The sequence below is a fragment of the Lepidochelys kempii genome, chromosome 1 (assembly GCF_965140285.1).
Source record: "Lepidochelys kempii isolate rLepKem1 chromosome 1, rLepKem1.hap1, whole genome shotgun sequence".
NCBI classification, from domain to species: domain Eukaryota; kingdom Metazoa; phylum Chordata; order Testudines; family Cheloniidae; genus Lepidochelys; species Lepidochelys kempii.
The window spans coordinates 46125652-46149465 of record NC_136380.1 but is presented as its reverse complement, the minus strand read 5'-3'; the positions used below and the strand labels follow the sequence as shown (position 1 = coordinate 46149465).

At 43.2% G+C, this 23814-nt stretch overlaps 2 protein-coding genes across 4 annotated transcripts in view; both read right to left on the bottom strand.

The window, feature by feature from the left end:
• Positions 1-23562, bottom strand: part of POLR1D (RNA polymerase I and III subunit D) — a 29876-nt gene extending 6314 nt beyond the window's left edge. For 2 of the 3 annotated variants that reach the window (XM_073340665.1, XM_073340674.1), the window contains exons 1-2: positions 23396-23562; positions 1402-1476 (exon numbers count right to left, since the gene is read on the bottom strand). In XM_073340665.1, coding sequence (XP_073196766.1) covers positions 1402-1476; positions 23396-23421 — 101 coding nt within the window. In that variant the 5' untranslated portion in view covers positions 23422-23562. The remainder of the gene's footprint in view (positions 1-1401; positions 1477-23395) is intronic. The other variant, XM_073340683.1, reaches the window with a different exon arrangement.
• On the bottom strand, positions 1772-21763 carry LOC140910214 (uncharacterized). Its single transcript, XM_073340650.2, has 2 exons — positions 19582-21763; positions 1772-6157 (listed from the first exon to the last, which is right to left on the bottom strand). Exons 1-2 carry the CDS (start codon positions 21336-21338, stop codon positions 6055-6057), a joined length of 1860 nt encoding a protein of 619 aa, XP_073196751.1. The 5' UTR covers positions 21339-21763; the 3' UTR covers positions 1772-6054.
• Positions 23563-23814: the final 252 nt, after the last annotated feature.

Sequence of the window (23814 nt, the reverse complement as noted above, 5' to 3'; positions counted from 1 at the left end):
ACACCAGGTCTAAGACTAGGGGTATGTCTACACTAAAAATGCTATAGCAGCAAAACTGCAGTTGCATTGTTTGTATCGCTTCAGTGTAGACACTACCTATGCTGATAGGAGGGGTTCTCCCATTGACCTAGCAGTGTCTACACCAGGGGTTAGGTCAGCATAGCTACATCTCTCAGGGGTGAGGTTTTTCACACCCAACTGACATTGCTATGTAGATGTAACTTTTAAGTCTAGACCAAACCGATGTGAAAAGAATAAGTCTTAAGCAAGTTACCACTGTACTTTAACCCATTTGCAGCTACTTTAAAAACAAATCACATGAGAAGCCTGCTGGTGTTGTGATCATACCATTACTCAGGGTGTATAGCTTCCATTTGCGAGAGTCAGGGCTGTCTTGTCTACAAATGGATTTAAACCGGTTAGAAACTGGTCTCACTAAACTGGTGCAATCTGGATGTGTGAACAGTCTTAAATTTGTTTAAGAGTGCCTGATATCAAAGACATCAAAACCAATTTGAGACAGATAAACTATACCTCTGATCAAATCATTGTATTTATTGTATTACAATACTATGTGCAGGTACACTTTGAAGGAATAACTATGAGAATTAAAATACTGCTTTTTATTCCAAAATAATGCTTTTAATAGTTGACATAATGCATACTAAAAGTATCAACAATTTTAGTTTTCTTTCCATTAAGATTAATTGAAGGGCAATTAAAATCCCGTGGATTTTATTTAAGATTACATTAAAAATCTGAAGGAAAAAAACCACCTTCCAAAAGTATATTTTACTTTGAGTTTACAGACTATTGTACTTTAAACAGAAATTTACTTCAAAAGAACAATTTATATTAAAAATATTTGTCATAAAGTTTCTTTGTTATGACATTAGTATTTTTAATCTAAACAAAAAAAATCCAACCTGAGTTGGATATGAATGTTTACTGGCCAACATGCAATTACATCTATGTTGAAACTAACTATCAAATATGTCCCAGGCTCATAAATATCTTGACTGAAATTTGATACAGTGACTATTGTGATAAGGACTTGCTACTACAAAAAGTGCCACTTGTTCTCCAACTGGTATATTCTGTAAATGCTTGGTATGGCAATCTTCACTCAGGGCAGAAATTTCTTCAGTTTCTACCCTAGTCAGTGGAGTTAAAATTTTTGCATCTCCTGTTATGTTTGGAGAAAACTATTTGTAAAGTCAAGAAAATAAATGTTTTAATGTTATGCTATTAAAAACTAAAAGTTGGAGATAAAACCTCTGTCATATGTTAAGTTTATATGGCTTAATTTTTTTGACACTGCTTAGTGTCTTTTTTTTTTCATTCCATCTATATTTTAAAGGTATGGTACATTTTTTTAATTTAATTTGTATCAGAACTTACCAACCCATAGCTCCCATGGTTTCAGCTCTGGTTTTCCCACGTTTTGCCTCTTTAAGAAGCTCTTCTACTGCCTTTCTAGATATGAAAAGGGGGAAAAAATATTAAAAACAGATTTATAGACCATTTAAGAAAAAAACTAAACTATTGCAAGTACAGAAAAGTTGGCTCATATGTTGAAGTGACAATGCCAACAACTTGTGTAAGGTAGCAATTCAAATGGAAGAGGTAGCAACTAGTCATCATTTCCCTTTCACTGTCATAGTCCAAATCTTTACCCAACAAGACAAAAATAGGAAGTCAACAGCAGCTACCAAATGCGTCACTTACATCTGCTCATATTAAAAGCCACCAGTCATTAAAGAAACTTAAGACACATCACTTACATTATTTATTTCAAATTTTAGAGTAAACAACAAGTTTTACTAGTCTACAAATACAGTCTGCTCTAGGACATAAAACTGGAAAATAATAGTGCTTATCACCAACTTATGAATTCCTCCATTTAGAGACTTCTCTCAGTGGCCTCATCTACTCTTAAGGCCTGGTCTATACCTAAAACTTAGGTCAATCTAGCTACATCACTCAGGGCTGTGAAATTTCACAACACAAAACCCCTACTGTAGGCACAGCTAGGTTGACGGAAGAATTCTTCCTTCAACCTAGTTACCACCTCTCAAAGAGGTGGATTATCTACGTCGATGAAAAAAACCCCTCGGCTCGCTTTCCTGTCCTGCACATGAAGTGTAAGTTGTTGTCTGTGCTGGAGGAAATGATTCTTGGATTGGAGGTGCAAGTTGAGATGTTACTGAGAATTAGAGAAGCTGAGGAGATCATACACAGCAAGGGTTGGGAAACACCATTACCTCAGGTTCAAGGAAGAATGGAGCTGGCCACAAAGGAACTGGAGAGAGAGAAATTCAGAACGAAAGCTTGGCAGTTCATAACCACTACAGGCAAGAGGACATGGTGGCACTCTACATGGCTGTAGACAGAGAAAAATAGGCAGGCTATCGCCACCAGAGAGAAGAGAACCAGGAGGAATTCCACACAGCTAGAAGTTTCAAATCAATACCAGGTCTTCAACATGGAAACTATGCAAGATATCTCTCATGATCCAGCAGGCCCAACAGAACAGAGAGCTGTACGGGGAAGACAAGTAGATGCCAGCTTGGCCCAACCTGTAAGAAAATCAAGCTTGCCCGCAAAGAGCTTTCCAACCATCCAAGAAAGACAAAATATCCTTATTGGAGAGTCAATACTCAGAAGACTCAAAAGAACATTCTGCAAGGGTCAGGAAGACAACAGGACAGTGTACTGCTTTCCCAGAGCACAAACACCAGATGTCAAGAATAATAGGTAGGCAAGGATCAATTAGTGATGATTCATATTGGCATTAATCTAGCTCCCTGGTAATAGAAGACTTGATGGAACTCTGAAGTATGCTGAAGAGGAAGACTGTCCAAGAGATCTTCTCTGAGATCCTTCCTGTCCCACAAAAAAAGGAAGACAGAAATGAATAGCTAGCTTCGTGGTATCTTTGGGTTTTGTGGAACATTGGTCCACCTTCTGTGAGGAGAAGGGACTGTATAGTTTGGATGGCCTCAACATCAGAAGAAGGGGAACCAATTTCTTCGGGGACAGGATGGGTAGAGTAGTCAGGAAGGTGTTAAACTAATATCAAAAGAGGAAGGTAAAAAGAGGGAAGATCTGAGCAATCAGCACAAAATCGAGATATTCAGAACAAAATTAATCAAGGAACCAAAAAACATAAAAAGAAGAAATTATTTAATTGCCTATACAACAACGTTAGGAGCCTGGGTAACAAACAAGGAATTCAAATCGCTCATTTATGAGGATAAATACAATCTAGATGGTATTACTGAAATGTGGTGGGGATGACTTACATTATTGGAATGTGAAAAAAATCATTGGTTATAACCTATTTAGGAAGGATCAAGTGGGCAAAAGATGAAGGCACGCAGCACTCTATGTCAAATATGCATTACCTCTTTCCAAGTCACTAATAACTCGGAAGAAAATTATATTGGATGCTTATGGATCAGGATCCTAACCAATAAAGCAAAAGATGGGGTATTAGTGTCTGCTAAAAACTACGAAATCACACTAGGGAACAGGATGACCGCCTCCTTATACACCTATCTATAATGTGTAGGGGAAAAAAGCTGAGAGATCAGGGGGGACTTCAATTTGAATGACATGTGGAGATCTCATGCTGCTGGTACTAGAACATCCTGGGAATTTCTAAATACTATGGATGATAATTTTCTAACTCGGGTGTTGCATCCAACACAGGGGAATTCTATATTAGATCTCATCTTGACAGATAAAGAGGGACTGATTACTAAACTAAAAATTAATGGTAGCTTAGGTAAAAGTGATCATGACTTGATCACATTTATAATGTGCAAATAAAATAAAGTCCAGAGCAGTAATACATATATTTGGAATTTGAATAGGGCTAATTTCACAAAGCTGAAACAATTATAAATCAAATCATCTGGAAGGAAGACCGTAATAAAAAACGTGAATGGTAATGAGGAATTGTTTAAGAACACCTTACTAAAATGTCCCAAAAGTCACACTGCCACAATTGAGAAAGAAAGACGTACTGGTTAAAAAAACAACCTGGTTTAGAGGGGATGTGAAGGCAACTCTAAAAAATAAAATATACCTAACAAATGGAAGAAAGGGGAAATTGATAGTAATGAATATACATCAGAAGTTAGGAACTGCATAAAATTGATAAGGGAAGCAAATGGACACAATGAGAAATCTATGGCCTGCAGTGCTAAGGATGGTAAGTTTTAAAAATATATGAGAAACAAAAAGAATACTGAAAATGGTATTGGTCCAGTACTAGATGGAAATGACAGAATTATCAATAATAATGCAGAAAAGACAGAAGTGCGTTCAATAAATATTTCTGTTCTGTAAAATGGGGGAAAAACAGATGAAATGGTCTCATCATATGGTGCTAACACAGTTCCAATTCCACTAGTCTCTCCAGAGGATGTTAAATAGAAGCTACTAAAGTCAGACATTTAAATGAGCAGATCCACATAATTTGCATCCAATAGTTTTACAAGCACTGGCAGAGGAGCTTGCTGGACCATTAATGTTGATTTTCATTAAGTCTTGGAACACTGGGGAAGTTCCAGAAGACTTGCTCAGCAGGTGCAGAATGAGAGCTGAATGTCTTTTGGTTGTTTGAAGAGCAAATCAACACAAATCAACACTGGCATTGTTGACTCACAAGATTGTACCTTAGTGAGAAAAATATCCCAATGGCTATAGCTGCCCACTGTGTCACGCATAACGTATGTGAAGCAAAGGGGGAAAAGTTTCTGTCGTGATGGAGGTGGAGTGGTTGTCTGCTGAGTCTGAACAGCAAGATACAAGGGTCATTAGAAGAGCTCAATGCCGAGCTATACAACTCAAGGAGGCTTTGAAAGACCATTTTAACAGTGAGCCAGAGTAGTGGGTGTTATTGTAGTGTGCTCTACATGGCCCTAGTCTTTGGTGGCTTGGCAAGAATCATGTGATGATTGCTGTACATACAGAAATAGAACACTGTCAATGTATCTATTGCATGTGTGAATGATCCTGAGTTGTGTGACATTGTGCAGTAACAAGTAATTAGTTGCTTTCAGAACTTCTAAGCACTTGGCAGCTAATAAACTAATAAAGACGAATTATGTTTCAGACAGGATTTTATTCTGTAGTAAAATCAGTGCAAAATAAAACCCTGTGTTATTTAAAACAAATACAGTAGAACCTTAGAGTTACGGACTGACCGGTAAACACCACATCATTTGGAACCAGAAGTACGCTATCACACAGCAACAGAGATAGATAAATAAATAAATAAAATGCAGCAAATACAGCACAGTACTGTGTTAAATGTAAATTACTAAAAAAATAAAGGGAAAGTTTAAAAAAAGATTTGACATGGTAAAGAAACTGCTTCTATGTTTGTTTCATTTAAATTAAGATGGATAAAAGCAGCATTTGTCTTCTGCATAGTAAAGTTTCAAAGCTGTATTAAATCAATGTTCAATTGTAAACTTTTGGAAGAAGAACCATAACATTTTGTTCAGAGTTACGAACATTTCAAAGTTACAAACAACCATCATTCCTGAGGTGTTCTAACTCTGAGATTCTACTGTACACTAAAAAACTTAATACAACGTAATAAATTAAGAGAACAGAACTTATGAAAGGGAAAGAACATTCATGTCCATTTCAGCTACACATACACCAGCCATGCCTTTCAGAGGTCTGTATAGGTATGTGAAGCTGTGATTGTCTTTAATGTCCTGCAGAGTGGAATGGTAGGGAGAGTGCAGCGACCCCTGATGCCACAGGGAATTTTAGGGAGATCCTGATATTGAGTTCTCGCTGGGCTGCAGAGGGAGCTGAGCATGCGATTGTTGAACCTGCAGGTCCACCGGAGTCTGAAGCACACATGTGCTGCCTGAGAAGGCCCATTATGTCCTGGTGCATCTCCCTCTCCTTTTCCTACTGGGACTTATTGGACTCTCCCCTCTCCACTCTTTCATTCTCCAGGCTGTCTGCAATGTTCATCTTCCAGCCCTGTGCTCACTGTCTGATGCAGTACTGGCTTGCAGGATCTCAAACAGGTCCCCCTGAGTCCTCTTCTTTCTCCTCCTTGTCTGGCTCATGCATTCCACGGGTGTGGAGGGGGAGACCCTGAAGGCCGCTGCAGTGGCAGCAGCTGAAGATAAAACACACAGTAGTATCACTGTCAGTGCATTTACTACAGAAAGCAAAAATTAAGATGCTGAACTCACTTCCCTTGCTCCCCTAAAGTTTTATGCACTACATTCTTGCTTTCGGTGTGGACTGCTTGCGCACGGTGCCATTCAATACACTTGCCACAGTGAATATGGCCTGCCCACCTGGGGTTGGGGAAATGAGGAGAGAACTGCTCGGTTGCGTGATTCTAGTTGTAGAGAGCAATGGCACTGAATACTGGCGCTGTTTTCCACAGGCCACGGTGATTTTACCGGATACCTTAATCCTGAGGGTAACAAAGGCACTGAGAGCACAGCTCCTGTTGGTGTCCTGAAGCTGCCTGGGCTCATATGCTACTAGCCTGTGTACTGCAACAGTGCTGGCTGACATTGCCGAGTGGCATGGGAAAGTGTCCTACTTCAGAGAAAGAAAGGCAGCCCTCCCTAGAAATGTTCAGGGGAGGACTGCAGAGTACCTCCATGAAAGTTTCATCAAGATCTCTCAGGAGGATTCAAGGGACATCTCTGTGTACGTAAATAAACTGCACCACATCCCTCCCGCCCCCGACCTAGCTATGGAGAGGAACAAAAAGCAGATACCAACTCTATCTCTCTTGGTTGTACTACTACCTCTTCTAGCACGAGTAAAGTCAAAAGATGTGTTCTGCCTCTTTGGGGGTGCCATCCCTATTACTGAAAATCTATCTACACACTTACATGAGATCCCTTACCCCCACCATGCTTGACTGGCAGGACTGTGGTGGAGTCAAAACCAGATCCTGGCTCACTGCACAGCTGGATCCATAGGTTGCCTGTCCCCCATACACCTCTTCCTCATCCACCATCTCCTCCCTTCCTCAGTGTACACAGCAAGGGCTTGTGATTTGGGCTCCATGGAGGTATCCACGGGGCTGCTGGGGGTTGTGCTGGGGTCTCCACTGAGCATGGCATGCAGCTCTTTGTAAAAACAGTAGGTCTGCAGCTTGGCCCCCCGGCCTTCTGGTATGCCTGCTGCAGCTCCTTGTTATTCACTTGACACTGCCGCTGGTCCCTGTCATAGCCCTTCTCCTGCGTCTCCTGAGCAATCTGCTTGTAGATGTCGACATTTCTACAGCTGGTCCATAGCTGTGCCTGAACAGCCTGTTCTCCCACACAAGCCCAGGAGATCCAATATCTCGTCTGCTCCAGCCAGGAGCACGTCTGGAGCTTGTAACCAGCACAGCGAATTGGGCAGCTGCATTCAACAATGGAGAGCTGTTGGGTGTGTTCACCAAGCCAGGAAATCAGGAAAAGGAATTTCAAAAATTAGCAGGGCTTTAAAGGGAAAGAGGACCATCTGGTCTCCATGACCCCTAGACAGTGGAATTCACAATGGTGACCAGAGCGGTCAGTGTGGGGCACAGTGGGACAGCTGCTGGAGGACAGATTGTGTCAACATAATTAACGCAGTGTCTACACACTCACTGTGTTGACCTAAATACTATTCCTGAGGGCATTCTGCACCAGAAAATTCAAAATTCCAAAAGTTTTAGTCGTCAATAAATAAATGCAGAGAGGCTCCAGCTTGGCTGTGGGGAGCACGAAGGTGGGAGATCACCCTGCAGCCTCTCTACCTGCAACCCTGAGACATAGACTCAGTGGTGAGGCTGTACCCGATTCTGACACAGCACAAGGCCTGGACCTGCCCCAGAAACACCCTAGGGCCCTGCCCTTCTGTGTCAGGTGCACCAGGTGTGGGGCAGGTAGGCTCAACAAGGCAGGATCCAAGTGTGGAAGGGCTCAGTGTGGGGGGATCCAGGTGTGGGGTGAGAGGATTCTGTGTGGGACAATCTGGGTGCAGGCAGCTCAGTGGCGAGCCAGGGGTCTAGGTGTGGGGGGATTTGGATGCACAGATGCTCTTTGGGGGAAGGGGGTTCCAGGTGCAATGGGACTCTGCAGTAGCTTCCAGGTGAAAGTGTTTGGGGTTCAGTGGAGGGGTCTGGGCAGGGGGGTCTCAGCAGGGGGTTTGGGTACTGGGGGAGTGGGGCTTGGTGGGGTGGGGGTCTGGGTGCAGCTAGTTGGGGGTCAGTGGTGTAGGGATCTGGATGTGGGGGCTCAGGGTGCTGCAGGGGGGTGGGGCTCATCAGGTGGGGGCTTGAGTGCAGGGAGCTCAGTGTGGGATGGTCTGGGTGCAGGGTGGGGGTCTGGAGGCAGAGGGGCTCCAAATGCAGGGGTTGAAGTTCAGTGGGGTGGGGTTTGGGTATGGAGGGCTAAGGGGGTTCTGGGTGTACGGGGTGAGGCTTGGCCAGAGTGTCTGGGTATGGAAGGTCCAGATGCGTGGGTCTGACACAGCCCCAGCCACTCCTTGTAGGGGAAAGGAATTCCCATCCTCTCCTGCCTCTAGCCCAGCTTGGACTAGCAGCTGATCCTGGCTCAAGCTAGGAGCCACAGGCTGGGGTGTTCCCAGCCCTGCGATGATTTACCTCTCCGCCGGTTGCTCTGGGTGCCTGAAACGATGTACCTGCGCAGCTAGGAAGTGGGTGGCTGCTCTTGCAGCTTCCCTTTGCTTCCCTGTCAGAAAGTCATTTTTCTGCGGGGAAGCAAATTAATATGTGGGGGACATGAATTCTGCACATACACAGTGGCACAGAATTCCCCCAGGAGTAAAATAAATTGACTGTGGCTCTATGCTGCTCGGGAAGGTGATATTACTATGTCAGCATAATGGGTCACTTACAGTGGTGGGAGACCAATTTGAGCATAGATGCATACACAAATAAATTGATGTAAGCTGCTTTGCATCAGCCTAACCATGTAGTGTAGACTAGGCCTAAGACTGATGCATTTATGTGGTTCCTTGACAACATCATAGCACTCTTTGTCAATAGCCTTACTCATATTACAAAATGTTATCTATACTTTGTAAAACTATGTAACTTACTATTTATAATCCCTGTACCTTCAACCTTGAGCCAAAAACTAGTCTGCTCTTTAGACTAGTTAATTTTAGTCTAAGGTAGAAATGAGTTGACTAACTGTTTTATAGGCCTTTGGTTCATGTTAATAGAAAAACCAATAGATGGGTAATATAAACCACCCTCCAATCCTCTGATGTGGTACCAGACTGACTGAACACATAAGCTAACTGGTTTGCTACATCCTCACACGGACGTATCTTATTATTCTGAGGTATAAACCATCCAAGTCCAATGGCTTATTACCATTTATATTGTTTAAATTTGCAAGCACAACACTAGTGGTTTTTGCAAAAAGAAAAGGAGTACTTGTGGCACCTTAGAGACTAACCAATTTATTTGAGCATGAGCTTTCGTGAGCTACAGCTCACTTCATCGGATGCATACCGTGGAAACTGCAGAAGACATTATATACACACAGAGACCATGAAACAATACCTCCTCCCGCCCCACTGTCCTGCTGGTAATAGCTTATCTAAAGTGATCATCAAGTTGGGCCATTTCCAGCACAAATCCAGGTTTTCTCACTCTCCGCCCCCCCACACACAAACTCACTCTCCTGCTGGTAATAGCCCATCCAAAGTGACCACTCTCTTCACAATGTGTATGATAATCAAGGTGGGCCATTTCCTGCACAAATCCAGGTTCTCTCACCCCCTCACCCCCCTCCAAAAACCACACACACAAACTCACTCTCCTGCTGGTAATAGCTTATCCAAAGTGACCACTCTCCCTACAATGTGCATGATAATCAAGGTGGACCATTTCCAGCACAAATCCAGGCTCTCTCACCCACCCCCCCCGGGACGGACACACACACAAACTCACTCTCCTGCTGGCAACAGCTCATCCAAACTGACCACTCTCCAAGTTTAAATCCAAGTTTAACCAGAACGTCGGGGGGGGGGGGGGGGGGGTTAGGAAAAAACAAGGGAAAACAGGCTACCTTGCATAATGACTTGGCTACTTTGCATAATGACTTAGCCACTCCCAGTCTCTATTTAAGCCTAATAATTTAGGCTTAAATAGAGACTGGGAGTGGCTAAGTCATTATGCAAAGTAGCCTATTTCCCCTTGTTTTTTCCTCCCCCCCTCCCCTTTAGCATAAAGAGTTCACACATATTTCAAGGGACCATTCAAGGTAAAGTCACTCACCTTGTCTCTCTAATATGCTGGGACCAACACAGCTATCTCAACACTGCATATACAGGTAACACTCAAACAGGAATTGCTTCACAACTACAATGCAACCATTTACAGGGTGGGCACAATCAGGTACCAAAATCAGTACAGCGTCTTACAAAACTAGAGATGGCTCATTTTATCAAAGAGCACAGAGACTAACATCTCTTAAAAAAATTCTCTGGGATCAATGACTTGACCAGGACCATTAGAGACTCATCTGAAAGACTGTTATAGCCAATTAGTTCATTTTGTCATTCATTTATCATTTATAGATGGGTTTCATATATAATCAATAGGGGGGTCACTGCTGGGGATGGCCGCCCCACAGGACAGTCAGCGCTTGAACCCTGGTGAGAGAGTAGATAGCCACTATAACTAAACTAACATAAACTTACCCAGAGGTACTACGAACGGCTGTATGTAAGAAAAAAATTCTCAAAAACAGACCAATGAGCAGGGGGCGAAACACCGGATGGAGTTCTGACTGTAGCCACACCCAGTGAGAAGGAACTGAGGGGACTGGGGTGGTGCTGCCCTGCCCGGGGCACAAAGCGTGAGTGCCGCCCCTTTGGGCACTGCTGGGCAAAGTTCTCTGGCTCTGGTGCGCTGGGCATGCACACACCTAAGTAGCACACACGGCTGCATCTACTTGAAGAAGAAAAGTGGGATGAGATTCAAAAACAAAGTCAACAGTCATAGGAGCAAGAATAGCACCACCATTACACTACCTAGGCTGAAGCATATATCATTCCTCATATTTCAGAGGTCAGGAGGCCTGAATCAGGAAGGAATTTCACCCTGTATGCTAAACAGATTAAATTGTAAAATTATAGAAATAGAAGATTAAGTATTTAAGAGTGATGAGCGTGCATTAGGTATTAGTAAAGCATGGCCGAAACACAAGGCCAACAGGATGAGACTTGTAAGATTTTAGCTTAGCCAGACTAGGCCATAGGTTTAAGAACACTTGACATGTTTGCGTGACCTAGGAATAACCCTATGCCAGCAAGGTTACCGCATAAGAAGTGCCAATAGGTGAGGTTATGGAAAAATGTATTGCAATAGGCCGCAACATATTGTCCAAGACCACGAGACACCCGATTGTAAGACCTTTGAATATCTATCTTGACCGTAGGGTACATGTCATACGTAGATGCTAAGGAGAATAAGAGGAACTACAAACAACCTATGAGAAATGGGGCATCCCAATCAATATTCACGGGATGTGGAAGTTCAGATAAGGGAAAGAAGGTTGACACCTGCATGCATGTGCATAAGGTATTAGGTGTGGTCAGAACTACAATATAAAAGAGAGTACTCTGGTTGGGTAAGGAGTGGGAAGACCCAAGGGAATACCTATGTGAAAACCCCAGCAGGAACTGTCCCTCTACTGATGATTGTCTTTTAAGAGCTCCATCAGACCCTAGAATATCTTTTAGGATGGGAGTATGACTGTGACACTGCACTCCATATTTTTCAGTGATATTATTATGATATGATTATGGCATAATTATGATGCATTTTATGCAAATGGGTCATGTAAGATGTCATTGAAAAGGTTATAATTTGCTGAATGATTATCCTATTTGCATGCATGTATCATTTTTGTATCTGAAGTTATAAATGTTGACTATGTATCTGTATTTCAAATGTAGTTACACCTGGGTAATGCCCACTAGACTTTCAGTCTAGTTAGTGGGTGGGGAAGGACCTATTCAGGGCAATGGGCCATTAGAAAGAACAACAGGCCTTAGGAGAAGCTTATCTCCAACCTGGTGAGCTGTCCTGAGAATGCTCCAAACACCCTGTAAGTAACGGCTGCTTTGACTCTACAAGGCCATGTGACCAGGCCACAGGATGCTGGCCTCCATCTTGGGATGCCAGTAATTTTCCCCACAGACTGGTCTGGGAACCAAGCCTTGGAACAAATGGTTCCCACCATACGCAGAAGCTATAAGGCAGAGAGTGACATCTGTGGTTCTTCACTCCTCACACAAGACGACTCCTGGAAACACCTGAGGAACAAAGACTGAAATGGGGGAAGTGCTAGACCCAGGCTAAAGGGATGTCTAGCCTGTGAATGAAACACCTGGGGATCCCAAGCTGTAAAGCAACTGCAGCTTGCCCCTTAAGAATCTGAAGCCTGCTTGCATCATCTCTTTGGATATGAATTAGCAGATTCTCACCCTATCTATTTAGTAGATTAAGCTTAGTTTGCATTTTTTGTTTATTTGCTTGGTAATCTGCTTTGATCTGTTTGCTATCACTAAAAATCTATCTTTTGTAGTTAATAAATTTGTTTCTGCTTTATCTAAACCAGTGAGTTGGAGTGTAGCATATGGGAATCATAGCTCAAAGGGCAAATGCTTTTGCATATTCCTCTCCACATTAAGGGACGGGGCGAACTTTATGAGCTTATAGTGTACAGATCACTGTCCAGTGCAAGACAGTATAATTTTGGGTTTATACACCAAAGGGGGTGCGTGCCAGGGGAGCTGGGAGTTACCTTGGGTGTAACCTTCTTATGCAGGAGCTGGTCAGATAGCCTGCATGTAACTGCAGCTGCGTGTGTCCTGATCTGTATGACTGCTGGCGAAAGTGCAGGCTGCAGAGCTTTTCAGCGTGTCACAGCAGAACAGCATGAGGAGGAGTCCTGACTGGCAGGTGAGGGGGCTCAGTGGTACCTCAGTTCCAGGTGGCACCCCAGGGGGAAACCATCACAATGACTATAGTTATAATTCCATAGGTTTTCATAGGATTTCTATATGCTTGGTATAGTAGAAAGAGAGAGTCTGAGACATGAGACCTGGTATAAGAAGCCTGAACTAAAGTAGTGGTCAAGTCCTGCTAACATAAAGCAAAGTTAGCAAAAGTCAGGCTGTGAGCAGAAGTCAGGCTCTTCCTGCATGCAGGCTCACAGACCCTGGCCAGAACAGGGCTGGTATTGCAAAAACACACACACTCCTAAGCAGCACTAGGCACAGGACACCCCTGCAAGAACATTCGAGAAGGGTGGTACCAGAACACAGAATTATGGTGTGCACACACTCCCCAAAGATGACACAAGGACACACTGACCCCCTTTTAAAGATAAGGTCAGGATGACAGTGTGATGGATAGAGATGTTTTGACTGAACCAACATATACATGGTAAAGGGTGGTACCTAGCCACATCAGAGGGGCAGTAACTAGCCAAGTCAGAGGGGCAGTACGTAACTTGTTTGTATTGGGGTATAAAAAGGAATTTCAGAGGGAGTGTCTTTGGCCAGCCTAGGGGGAAATGGAAAGTTTGGCCATTCACTGAGCTGCATCCATTGTCATGGGCATGCATTTGTTAAATGTACTTGTAGCACGTATAGGACATAATACCATGCTTCATCGACAATAAACCTGGCCAAGTGCCTTCGCTACTGAAATGGGTCTGTAGTTTTATTGGGCAGTTCGATCGAGGTCTGCTGTGTTCGCTATCTGAGCAGAGCTGGGACAGCACACTGACAGAACACTCACATGCCGCCAGCATCTGACAACACACGGGTAATTGTAACTTTGCTTATTACTTTAACAAAACTTATAGTACAGATAAGACTTTGTACTTGTGATTGTGTTTATATGATCGTTACACTTGGATATTGTGTGTTCCTAGAGTCCCCAAATCTGAGAAAAGCTCCAGAAGCAATTTCACTATGTTGAGTTTGCAACCGTAGCAATCAGAGCCCAACCCATGGCAGTGTAATACAACATCAAAAAATTCACTGTAAATAAAATAAAAGGCTACGCTCTGGTGCTCAGATACTACGTCCCCTAGAACCAGATGGAGCATTGATTCAGTAGTGACTGAATATTCAAAACCACTTCCTGCAGCATTAAATACATTCAAGAACTGACTAGGCTCTACCCGGTTTTGCTCTGAAGATCAGAACTCAAGATGGTAGTGCTACGGATACCACAAGTGCCATTCTATTATACATGAATGTAATTGGAACTGGAGAAGCTAGTTGTTTTTTCAACACACCTAAGGATCCTGACATCTGTTTTTACAACGTGTCCAAGCATTGGCACAGGACAAAAATGCCAGTACTAGAGTCAGCAAGAAGAGGTACATACATAAGGGACATTAACAACAATGGACACCCAGGATGTAACATGAAATAATTAAATGGATATATACAGAAACTGATGAAAAGGGATTTCAAAAAATGGAGCCTGAGGAATGCCACATTGAACAGCGAAGAAACAGGATTAAAACAAATACCAAATATGTCACATAGGCATATAAGAATCAAATGGAAAGCATGCCTTAGGAGAGTTTGGAGTTAACTCACCTGATTTAGAATTCCACTGTCTTTAAAAAGAAAAGGAGTACTTGTGGCACCTTAGAGACTAACCAATTTATTTGAGCATGAGCTTTCGTGAGCTACGAAGTGAGCTGTAGCTCACGAAAGCTCATGCTCAAATAAATTGGTTAGTCTCTAAGGTGCCACAAGTACTCCTTTTCTTTTTGCAAATACAGACTAACACGGCTGTTACTCTGAAAACTGTCTTTAAACAGTTTTAAGGCTGACAATAGATCACTTCTTTTAAAAAAAAGCATTATTTTAAGCTTTTTTCTGTGCTAATGACCCCCACAGTCTGATTAGTGAAGATTCCACACAGGAATTCATCCTCAGTTTTTATTTGGCAGATCACCTTTACGTTGCATACCCCATGTCAAGTGGCAGACCTACACACAGAACCAAGATCTTATGATTGCTAGATCTATAGTCTAACGATTACTTTTAGCTATTAAATTGTGCTTCCTTTCTAACATGTAATTTTATAGCTTAAGGATTTAGATTTTAAGTGCAACTTGTGCACTTCAAAAAGTAAAACTGTTTTTAGTATTACATCCCATTGTTTTACAATACTATAAGGAGTTTATTCCAGATGCTAAGGGCCTTATCACCTAGGACAACAAACAATTTCAAATAGATGACACTGCAAACTAGGTTTGGAAGGCAGTTCTAGTAGGACATGCTATTCAGGAGTTGTGAAATGTTTTGGCAACTGTGGAAAAAATTATGAGTGAGGAAAAGTATATCCAACGCTTTCTCCAACAACCTCTAATATATTCCCATAAGACTGCATATTTGCTGTGTTGTTCTAGGGCCCAAGGTAGGATCTCTTATCTGTAGGAGATTTGATTGTTTAGAATGCAAAATCTTCAGAGCAGGGACATAAATGGTGTTGTGAACAATTAACATGCCAAAGGTGTAGAACAGGGAAGAAAAAGTAAGAACAGTGGAGGTGAAAAATAATCCAGTCCTGTCAGACACTTTGACACTCTTCTGTTAGTTTTTTTTATAACCCTGCATACCTATCCCTTGAAGTGTAAGTTATACTCACAGCATCAATTACATTTAATTGGAATTTGGCCTAGTATCTTAATAAGGCTATGAAAAGTTTCATATTTATATTCTGGATATTCTCCAATTAATAATAGGATGTTCAGAGGAAATTGCCAGCCTCTAATTTCCATCAGAAAGGAGTTGAAATTATTGGGGGGGAGGGGATGTGGGGGGAGCATGCATAGCTCTATGGCATACTTGCCATAGATAGTGGCAAAGGTGAATGAGAAACGTAGCTTTATTTACAACCTGCAGGTATTTGTAGTCACTGCTTTTTTAATGCTTTAAATATCAGACTGTGTAAGGGTCACATAACAAGAGGTAGCCAATTCAGCATCCATCATTCCTGGTGACAGTAACATTTTAATTTATATTAAAGCAAGAAAAATACAGAACATAAGACCAAGTGAGTTAGTGACAGTAAAAAAGGAGAATAAAAGTGAGAAAACCTGGCACAATAATCCAAAACAGAATGAACAGAATGTAGAGCACTGTCTTTAAACCAGTGATATCAGAACTCAGTGGATCAGGCACCATATTAGCAATCAACATTACCCAAAAGAGCCACAGTAGTGTGAATTCATTGTTTCATTTATTATAGTACTACGATTCATATTTAAATAGTATGATGGAGGAATATATAAAAATATATAAATAAATGATGGGAGAATATATATCTATAATGATGGGGGAAGATAGATGGATATAGTCACAGCAAAATGACTAACTAAGTGTTATTATTTTATCAACTACAATTGGTTAGTAACATAGTAAAAGCATCCTGATTGGTTAATAAATAAATCACACATTGTTTTAATATCATGAGCTGCAAAGAGCCGAGGGAGACACACTAAAGAGCCACCTGCAGCTCGCAAGCCTCAGTCTGAGTATTACTGCTTTAGACCATCAAAGCAGCAACTATCTTTCAATTTAATTTGCCTGAGAGAATGAAGTCACTATCAGAAACTTGGGACAACCAAGTTTTCTTGTCAGACCACCAGACTGTAGTCTTACCTGCATGTGGACAAATAATTAGAATTTTTTCCCTTGTCTGGAAAACTTCTGGCTTCCTAGTGGGACTCAGCAGGTGCTCTAGACCCAGAAGGTGTCCATAACAGACTTTAAATGTATAATGCTTGTAGACACTTAAAACACTATTTTAAGTCATTGTTATAAACCTGTATGTTTCCTTGAGCACTTGGACTCATGGTAGCTAAGGCACCTAAAAATAGCTCAAATAAATATTTTTAAAACTCTTTAAAAACATCCCTAAAATAGCTTTTCTGTAACATGTGTGGCAGATGTAGAAGTCATGATGGTACAGTTTAGATTTGCTACAGCAAGTAATGCGGCCTTCACAAACTTTTGCCAATACCACCCCTCACCATGATATATTCTTATTTAGTTTGATATGTCAGACCAGTGCGGTTGTAGTCGTTTTTTAAGATCATAGGGGAAAGGTGCCTTACTGAAAAATTATAGAGGCAAATGGATCATTAAATTTTCTTAGGCCTGATTATCCCCTCACTTCCACCAGCACAACTATTATCTTTGTCCCATCTACTATATCAGTTGGAGGCAGACAGTGGGGGCAACAAGTTATTTTTTGTAAATGGAGCCATCAAGTTAGTTCCTTATAGTTGGGTGTGAGACACACTGGACGAGCAGTGGGGGAAGCTTGCCTTGCCACTACCCATGCTATCATCGTTAGACATACAGCTAACAGGTAATCTCACATGAGATTCTGTTTATACATGGTTTAGTTGTAGTGTTGACAAGTCATGCTGCAGAACTATTATTTCAGTCATTCTTCCCAGGCAATTCTACAATAAGTAGCATAACACCAACAAGATTTACCAGTAACGTAGGTGTTTCTGGTCCATTTCCAAACCAGAAAGTAAAACAGAGGTCTGATATGACTGCAGTCAACTAAATGAACCTGCATTTAAACTGAATGTGTTCGTCTGGATATGACTTAAGTCAATTTGCATAGCAGAATGAATGATCTCATCCAAACAGAATGTAAAGCATCAGTCATTTTATTCTCCCTGAAAGTTATTCCAGTCAATGTAGTCACAATTTGACTATAATAAATACAAAGTCAGAGATTAGGCTTTTCTCATTTCAATTAACAAAACAAGGCTTATTAATTTTCCAACTTCCACTGTGATCTAGTTGCAGTCATAACTGTACTGGCATGCAACACAAGTTTATTAAAGTGATCATGGAAAATCTCCCATCTTTCTTCATTTAATAGGGAGGTTTCATTTATTTATTTTATACAAGTATGCTTTTCCTTAAGTAAGGAGTTTGAAAAAGTTGAGTTTACATTTTATTATGAAGACACTGAGGCTCATAGTCTTCCCAGAAGCAAATTCCACAATTGTGGGCCACATGCCCAAAAAGTCTTCTGAGCACACTAGTCTCACTTTTAAGATTGGTAGTTATATTTTCCAGTAGATCATAACCAGGCCATGGGATAGAGTAAGACAATGAGGTAACTTGCGCCAACCCAACAGAGGATTTCAGAATTCAACAGAAAGTCAGCAGTATCATAGAATCATAGAATCTCAGGGTTGGAAGGGACCTCAGGAGGTCATCTAGTCCAACCCCCTGCACAAAGCAGGACCAATGCTCAACTAAATCATCCCAGCCAGAGCTTTGTCAAACCTGACCTTAAAAATATCTAAGGAAGGAGATTCCACCACCTCCCTACTTCAATGCCCCTGTTTTTTCTCACTAATAACCTGAATTCCCTCTGTGATAAACTACTCTCCTGAATGCATCCACTTGGAATCAGATTACTGCCTCACAACAGGGACAGAGGAATGATATTGCAATAGGGAGATAAAGGGCTCCCATAAAGAATGGCAGCCTCAGAAATCCTGGAATACTATAGTACCTATTTCCATGTACTGCAAAGTACATCTTAAATATTTTTTGGTAGTATACTGTATATGCTTCAACATCAATGTGGAAACCACTTATATAGTCTAAGACAGGTAAAAGTAAAATATACTTGATGTTGTAAGAATAGGAAAACAATTCTACTTCTCAAACTAAAGTCAAAGGTCTCTTGCAAGTACGTTTGTGTTCTGTAAACTGGGACCCCTGTGCTCCCAAATATTCCAGGCCATGCAGGCTTGATGTTTAGGTAAATGAAACTGTAAGCATCCACATTAATGCAACCCCCTTTAAAAAAAAGGTTTCAGAGTAACAGCCGTGTTAGTCTGTATTCGCAAAAAGAAAAGGAGTACTTGTGGCACCTTAGAGACTCACCAATTTATTTCAGCATGAGCTTTCGTGAGCTACAGCTCACTTCATCGGATGCATGCCATGGAAACTGCAGCAGGCTTTATTTATACACAGAGAATATGAAAAAATACCTCCTCCCACCCCACTGTCCTGCTGGTAATAGCTTATCTAAAGTGATCATCAGGTGGGCCATTTCCAGCACAAATCCAGGTTTTCTCACCCTCCACCCCCCCACACAAATTCACTCTCCTGCTGGTGATAGCCCATCCAAAGTGACAACTCTTTACACAATGTGCATGATAATCAAGTTGGGCCATTTCCTGCACAAATCCAGGTTCTCTCACCCCCTCACCCGCCTCCCAAAAACCACACACACAAACTCACTCTCCTGCTGGTAATAGCTCATCCAAAGTGACCATTCTCCCTACAATGTGCATAATTAAGGTGGGCCATTTCCAGCACAAATCCAGGTTTTCTCACATCCCCCCCACCCCCATACACACACAAACTCACTCTCCTGCTGGTAATACCTCATCCAAACTGACCACTCTCCAAGTTTAAATCCAAGTTAAACCAGAACATCTGGGGGGGCGGGGGGGTAGGAAAAAACAAGAGGAAATAGGCTACCTTGCATAATGACTTAGCCACTCCCAGTCTCTATTTAAGCCTAAATTAATGGTATCCAATTTGCAAATGAATTCCAATTCAGCAGTTTCTCGCTGGAGTCTGGATTTGAAGTTTTTTTGTTTTAAGATAGCGACCTTCATGTCTGTGATTGCGTGACCAGAGAGATTGAAGTGTTCTCCGACTGGTTTATGAATGTTATAATTCTTGACATCTGATTTGTGTCCATTTATTCTTTTACGTAGAGACTGTCCAGTTTGACCAATGTACATGGCAGAGGGGCATTGCTGGCACATGATGGCATAGATCACATTGGTGGATGTGCAGGTGAACGAGCCTCTGATAGTGTGGCTGATGTTATTAGGCCCTGTGATGGTGTCCCCTGAATAGATATGTGGGCACAATTGGCAACGGGCTTTGTTGCAAGGATAAGTTCCTGGGTTAGTGGTTCTATTGTGTGGTATGTGGTTGTTGGTGAGTATTTGCTTCAGGTTGCGGGGCTGTCTGTAGGCAAGGACTGGCCTGTCTCCCAAGATTTGTGAGAGTGTTGGGTCATCCTTTAGGATAGGTTGTAGATCCTTAATAATGCGTTGGAGGGGTTTTAGTTGGGGGCTGAAGGTGACGGCTAGTGGCGTTCTGTTATTTTCTTTGTTAGGCCTGTCCTGTAGTAGGTAACTTCTGGGAACTCTTCTGGCTCTATCAATCTGTTTCTTCACTTCCACAGGTGGGTATTGTAGTTGTAAGAAAGCTTGACAGAGATCTTGTAGGTGTTTGTCTCTGTCTGAGGGGTTGAAGCAAATGCGGTTGTATCGCAGAGCTTGGCTGTAGACGATGGATCGTGTGGTGTGGTCAGGGTGAAAGCTGGAGGCATGTAGGTAGGAATAGCGGTCAGTAGGTTTCCGGTATAGGGTGGTGTTTATGTGACCATTGTTTATTAGCACTGTAGTGTCCAGGAAGTGGATCTCTTGTGTGGACTGGACCAGGCTGAGGTTGGTGGTGGGATGGAAATTGTTGAAATCATGGTGGAATTCCTCAAGGGCTTCTTTTCCATGGGTCCAGATGATGAAGATGTCATCAATATAGCGCAAGTAGAGTAGGGGCTTTAGGGGACGAGAGCTGAGGAAGCGTTGTTCTAAATCATCCATAAAAATGTTGGCATACTGTGGGGCCATGCGGGTACCCATAGCAGTGCCGCTGATCTGAAGGTATACATTGTCCCCAAATGTGAAATAGTTATGGGTAAGCACAAAGTCACAAAGTTCAGCCACTAGGTTAGCCGTGACATTATCGGGGATAGTGTTCTTGACGGCTTGTAGTCCATCTTTGTGTGGAATGTTGGTGTAGAGGGCTTCTACATCCATAGTGGCCAGGATGGTGTTATCAGGAAGATCAACGATGGATTGAAGTTTCCTCAGGAAGTCAGTGGTGTCTCGAAGGTAGCTGGGAGTGCTGGTAGCGTAGGGCCTGAGGAGGGAGTCTACATAGCCAGACAATCCTGCTGTCAGGGTGCCAATGCCTGAGATGATGGGGCGCCCAGGATTTCCAGGTTTATGGATCTTGGGTAGTAGATAGAATATCCCAGGTCGGGGTTCCAGGGGTGTGTCTGTGCGGATTTGATCTTGTGCTTTTTCAGGAAGTTTCTTGAGCAAATGCTGTAGTTGCTTTTGGTAACTCTCAGTGGGATCATAGGGTAATGGCTTGTAGAAACTGGTGTTGGAGAGCTGCCGAGCAGCCTCTTGTTCATATTCCGACCTATTCATGATGACAACAGCACCTCCTTTGTCAGCCTTTTTGATTATGATGTCAGAGTTGTTTCTGAGGCTGTGGATGGCATTGTGTTCTGCACGGCTGAGGTTATGGGGCAAGTGATGCTGCTTTTCCACAATTTCAGCCCGTGCACGTCGGCGGAAGCACTCTATGTAGAAGTCCAGTCTGCTGTTTCGACCTTCAGGAGGAGTCCACCTAGAATCCCTCTTTCTGTAGTGTTGGTAGGGAGGTCTAAACCTGGATTTGTGCTGGAAATGGCCCACCTGATGATTACTTTAGATAAGCTATTACCAGCAGGACAGTGGGGTGGGAGGAGGTATTTTTTCATATTCTCTGTGTATAAATAAAGCCTGCTGCAGTTTCCACGGCATGCATCCGATGAAGTGAGCTGTAGCTCACGAAAGCTCATGCTGAAATAAATTGGTTAGTCTCTAAGGTGCCACAAGTACTCCTTTTTAAAAAAAAAAAAAAAAAAAGATTCAATTTTTATTATATGGCATAGAACGCTGTAGGGTCTCTTTACAACAAAGTGGAAAATAGGAAATTTCAATACTTTAATCAGCACCAGTGAACAACAGACAGTAAACAAAAGTGAAAAGAAAAGGAGTACTTGTGGCACCTTAGAGACTAACCAATTTATTTGAGCATAAGCTTTCGTGAGCTACAGCTCACTTCATCAGATGCATATGTGGAAAGTATAGAAGATCTTTTTATACACACAAAGCATGAAAAAATGGGTGTTTATCATACACATTGTAAGGAGAGTGATCACTTTAGATAAGCTATTACCAGCAGGAGAGTGGGGTGGGGGGAGAGAAAACCTTTTGTAGTGGTAAACACCCATTTTTTCATGCTTTGTGTGTATAAAGACAGGTTTCAGAGTAACAGCCGTGTTAGTCTGTATTCGCAAAAAGAAAAGGAGTACTTGTGGCACCTTAGAGACTAACCAATTTATTTGAGCATGAGCTTTCGTGAGCTACAGCTCACTTCATCGGATGCATGCCATGGAAACTGCAGAAGACATTATATACACACAGAGACCATGAAACAATACCTTCTCCCACCCCACTGTCCTGCTGGTAATAGCTTATCTAAAGTGATCATCAAGTTGGGCCATTTCCAGCACAAATCCAGGTTTTCTCACCCTCCGCCCCGCCCCCCACAAACTCACTCTCCTGCTGGTAATAGCCCATCCATTCATGGTCTCTGTGTGTATATAATGTCTTCTGCAGTTTCCACAGTATGCATCCGATGAAGTGAGCTGTAGCTCACGAAAGCTCAAGCTCAAATAAATTGGTTAGTCTCTAAGGTGCCACAAGTACTCCTTTTCTTTTTGTGTGTATAAAAAGATCTTCTATACTTTCCATAGTATGCATCCGATGAAGTGAGCTGTAGCTCACGAAAGCTCATACTCAAATAAATTGGTTAGTCTCTAAGGTGCCACAAGTACTCCTTTTCTTTTTGTGAATACAGACTAACATGGCTGCTACTCTGAAACCTAAACAAAAGTGCTCCAGCTTCTCTCTTCAAGGCTCTCTAATGGCCCCTCTGAACTACAAATGCAGGTTATTTACTTTCTCAGGCCCCACACCACAGCGAGTAGGTGGGCTCTCAATCAGCTGCTGTTACCTGACAGCAGAAAGATTAGCTAGGCACTTCCAGACTGAGGAGGGAGGGGACATGACGAATGTGCATTTTACTGGGTCCAGCACCAGCCCGTCGTGGGGCCGCCTCCCCCAAAGGTCTGGCACAGGAGTGGCCACGAACCCTACCCATGACCCCTTCCCACCAGGAGGATGTCAAGGGGCGGGTCTAGAACTGAACTTTTAAAACTCAAGAGGGAACTACCCAGGTAACCCCGCTCCCAAACTCTTCATTTCTTCATCCCTGCGCTTCCCCCGCCCCCACACCCCTCTGCTCCATCCCCCAGGGCTGAAGGGGGCCTACCAGGACAGGGAACAAGTGCGTGCGCCAGGCCGGCGCGGCAGATCACAGCGGGCCCACCCCGCCCCAGCGCCCGGGAACACACACCCCGGAGGGCCCCTCTCACCTCTCCAGCTCCATGTCCTCTTCCATGGCGGCAGGGCGATGCGGCGCGGCCCCCGCTAGGCCAGAAACACCGCGGCGGCGGCGGCTCAGGGACAGACGTAGGCCGGGCCCATCCGCTGCTCGCGGCTGGGAACAGGGAGGAGCGAAGGGGCGGAGCCGCGGCAGCGAGGACCCCGTGAAGGGCGGGGCCGGGGGCGGGGCGAGCCGCAGCTGGGAGCGGGGGCAGGGGGGAAGCGAGCGCCGCCTACCCTGGGTGCCTCTTACCGCCCCACGCTGTGGCAAGGCCCGGGGTGGGCAGAGACCGAGGGGGACTCGGATCCCGCCCACCCTCCACCGGGTCTGGGCCCCGCTGCTGCCCCATGTGCTGGAGGTGGCGGCTAGGCCCCCAACGCCCATGGCCTTATCGACCCCGATTCGCCG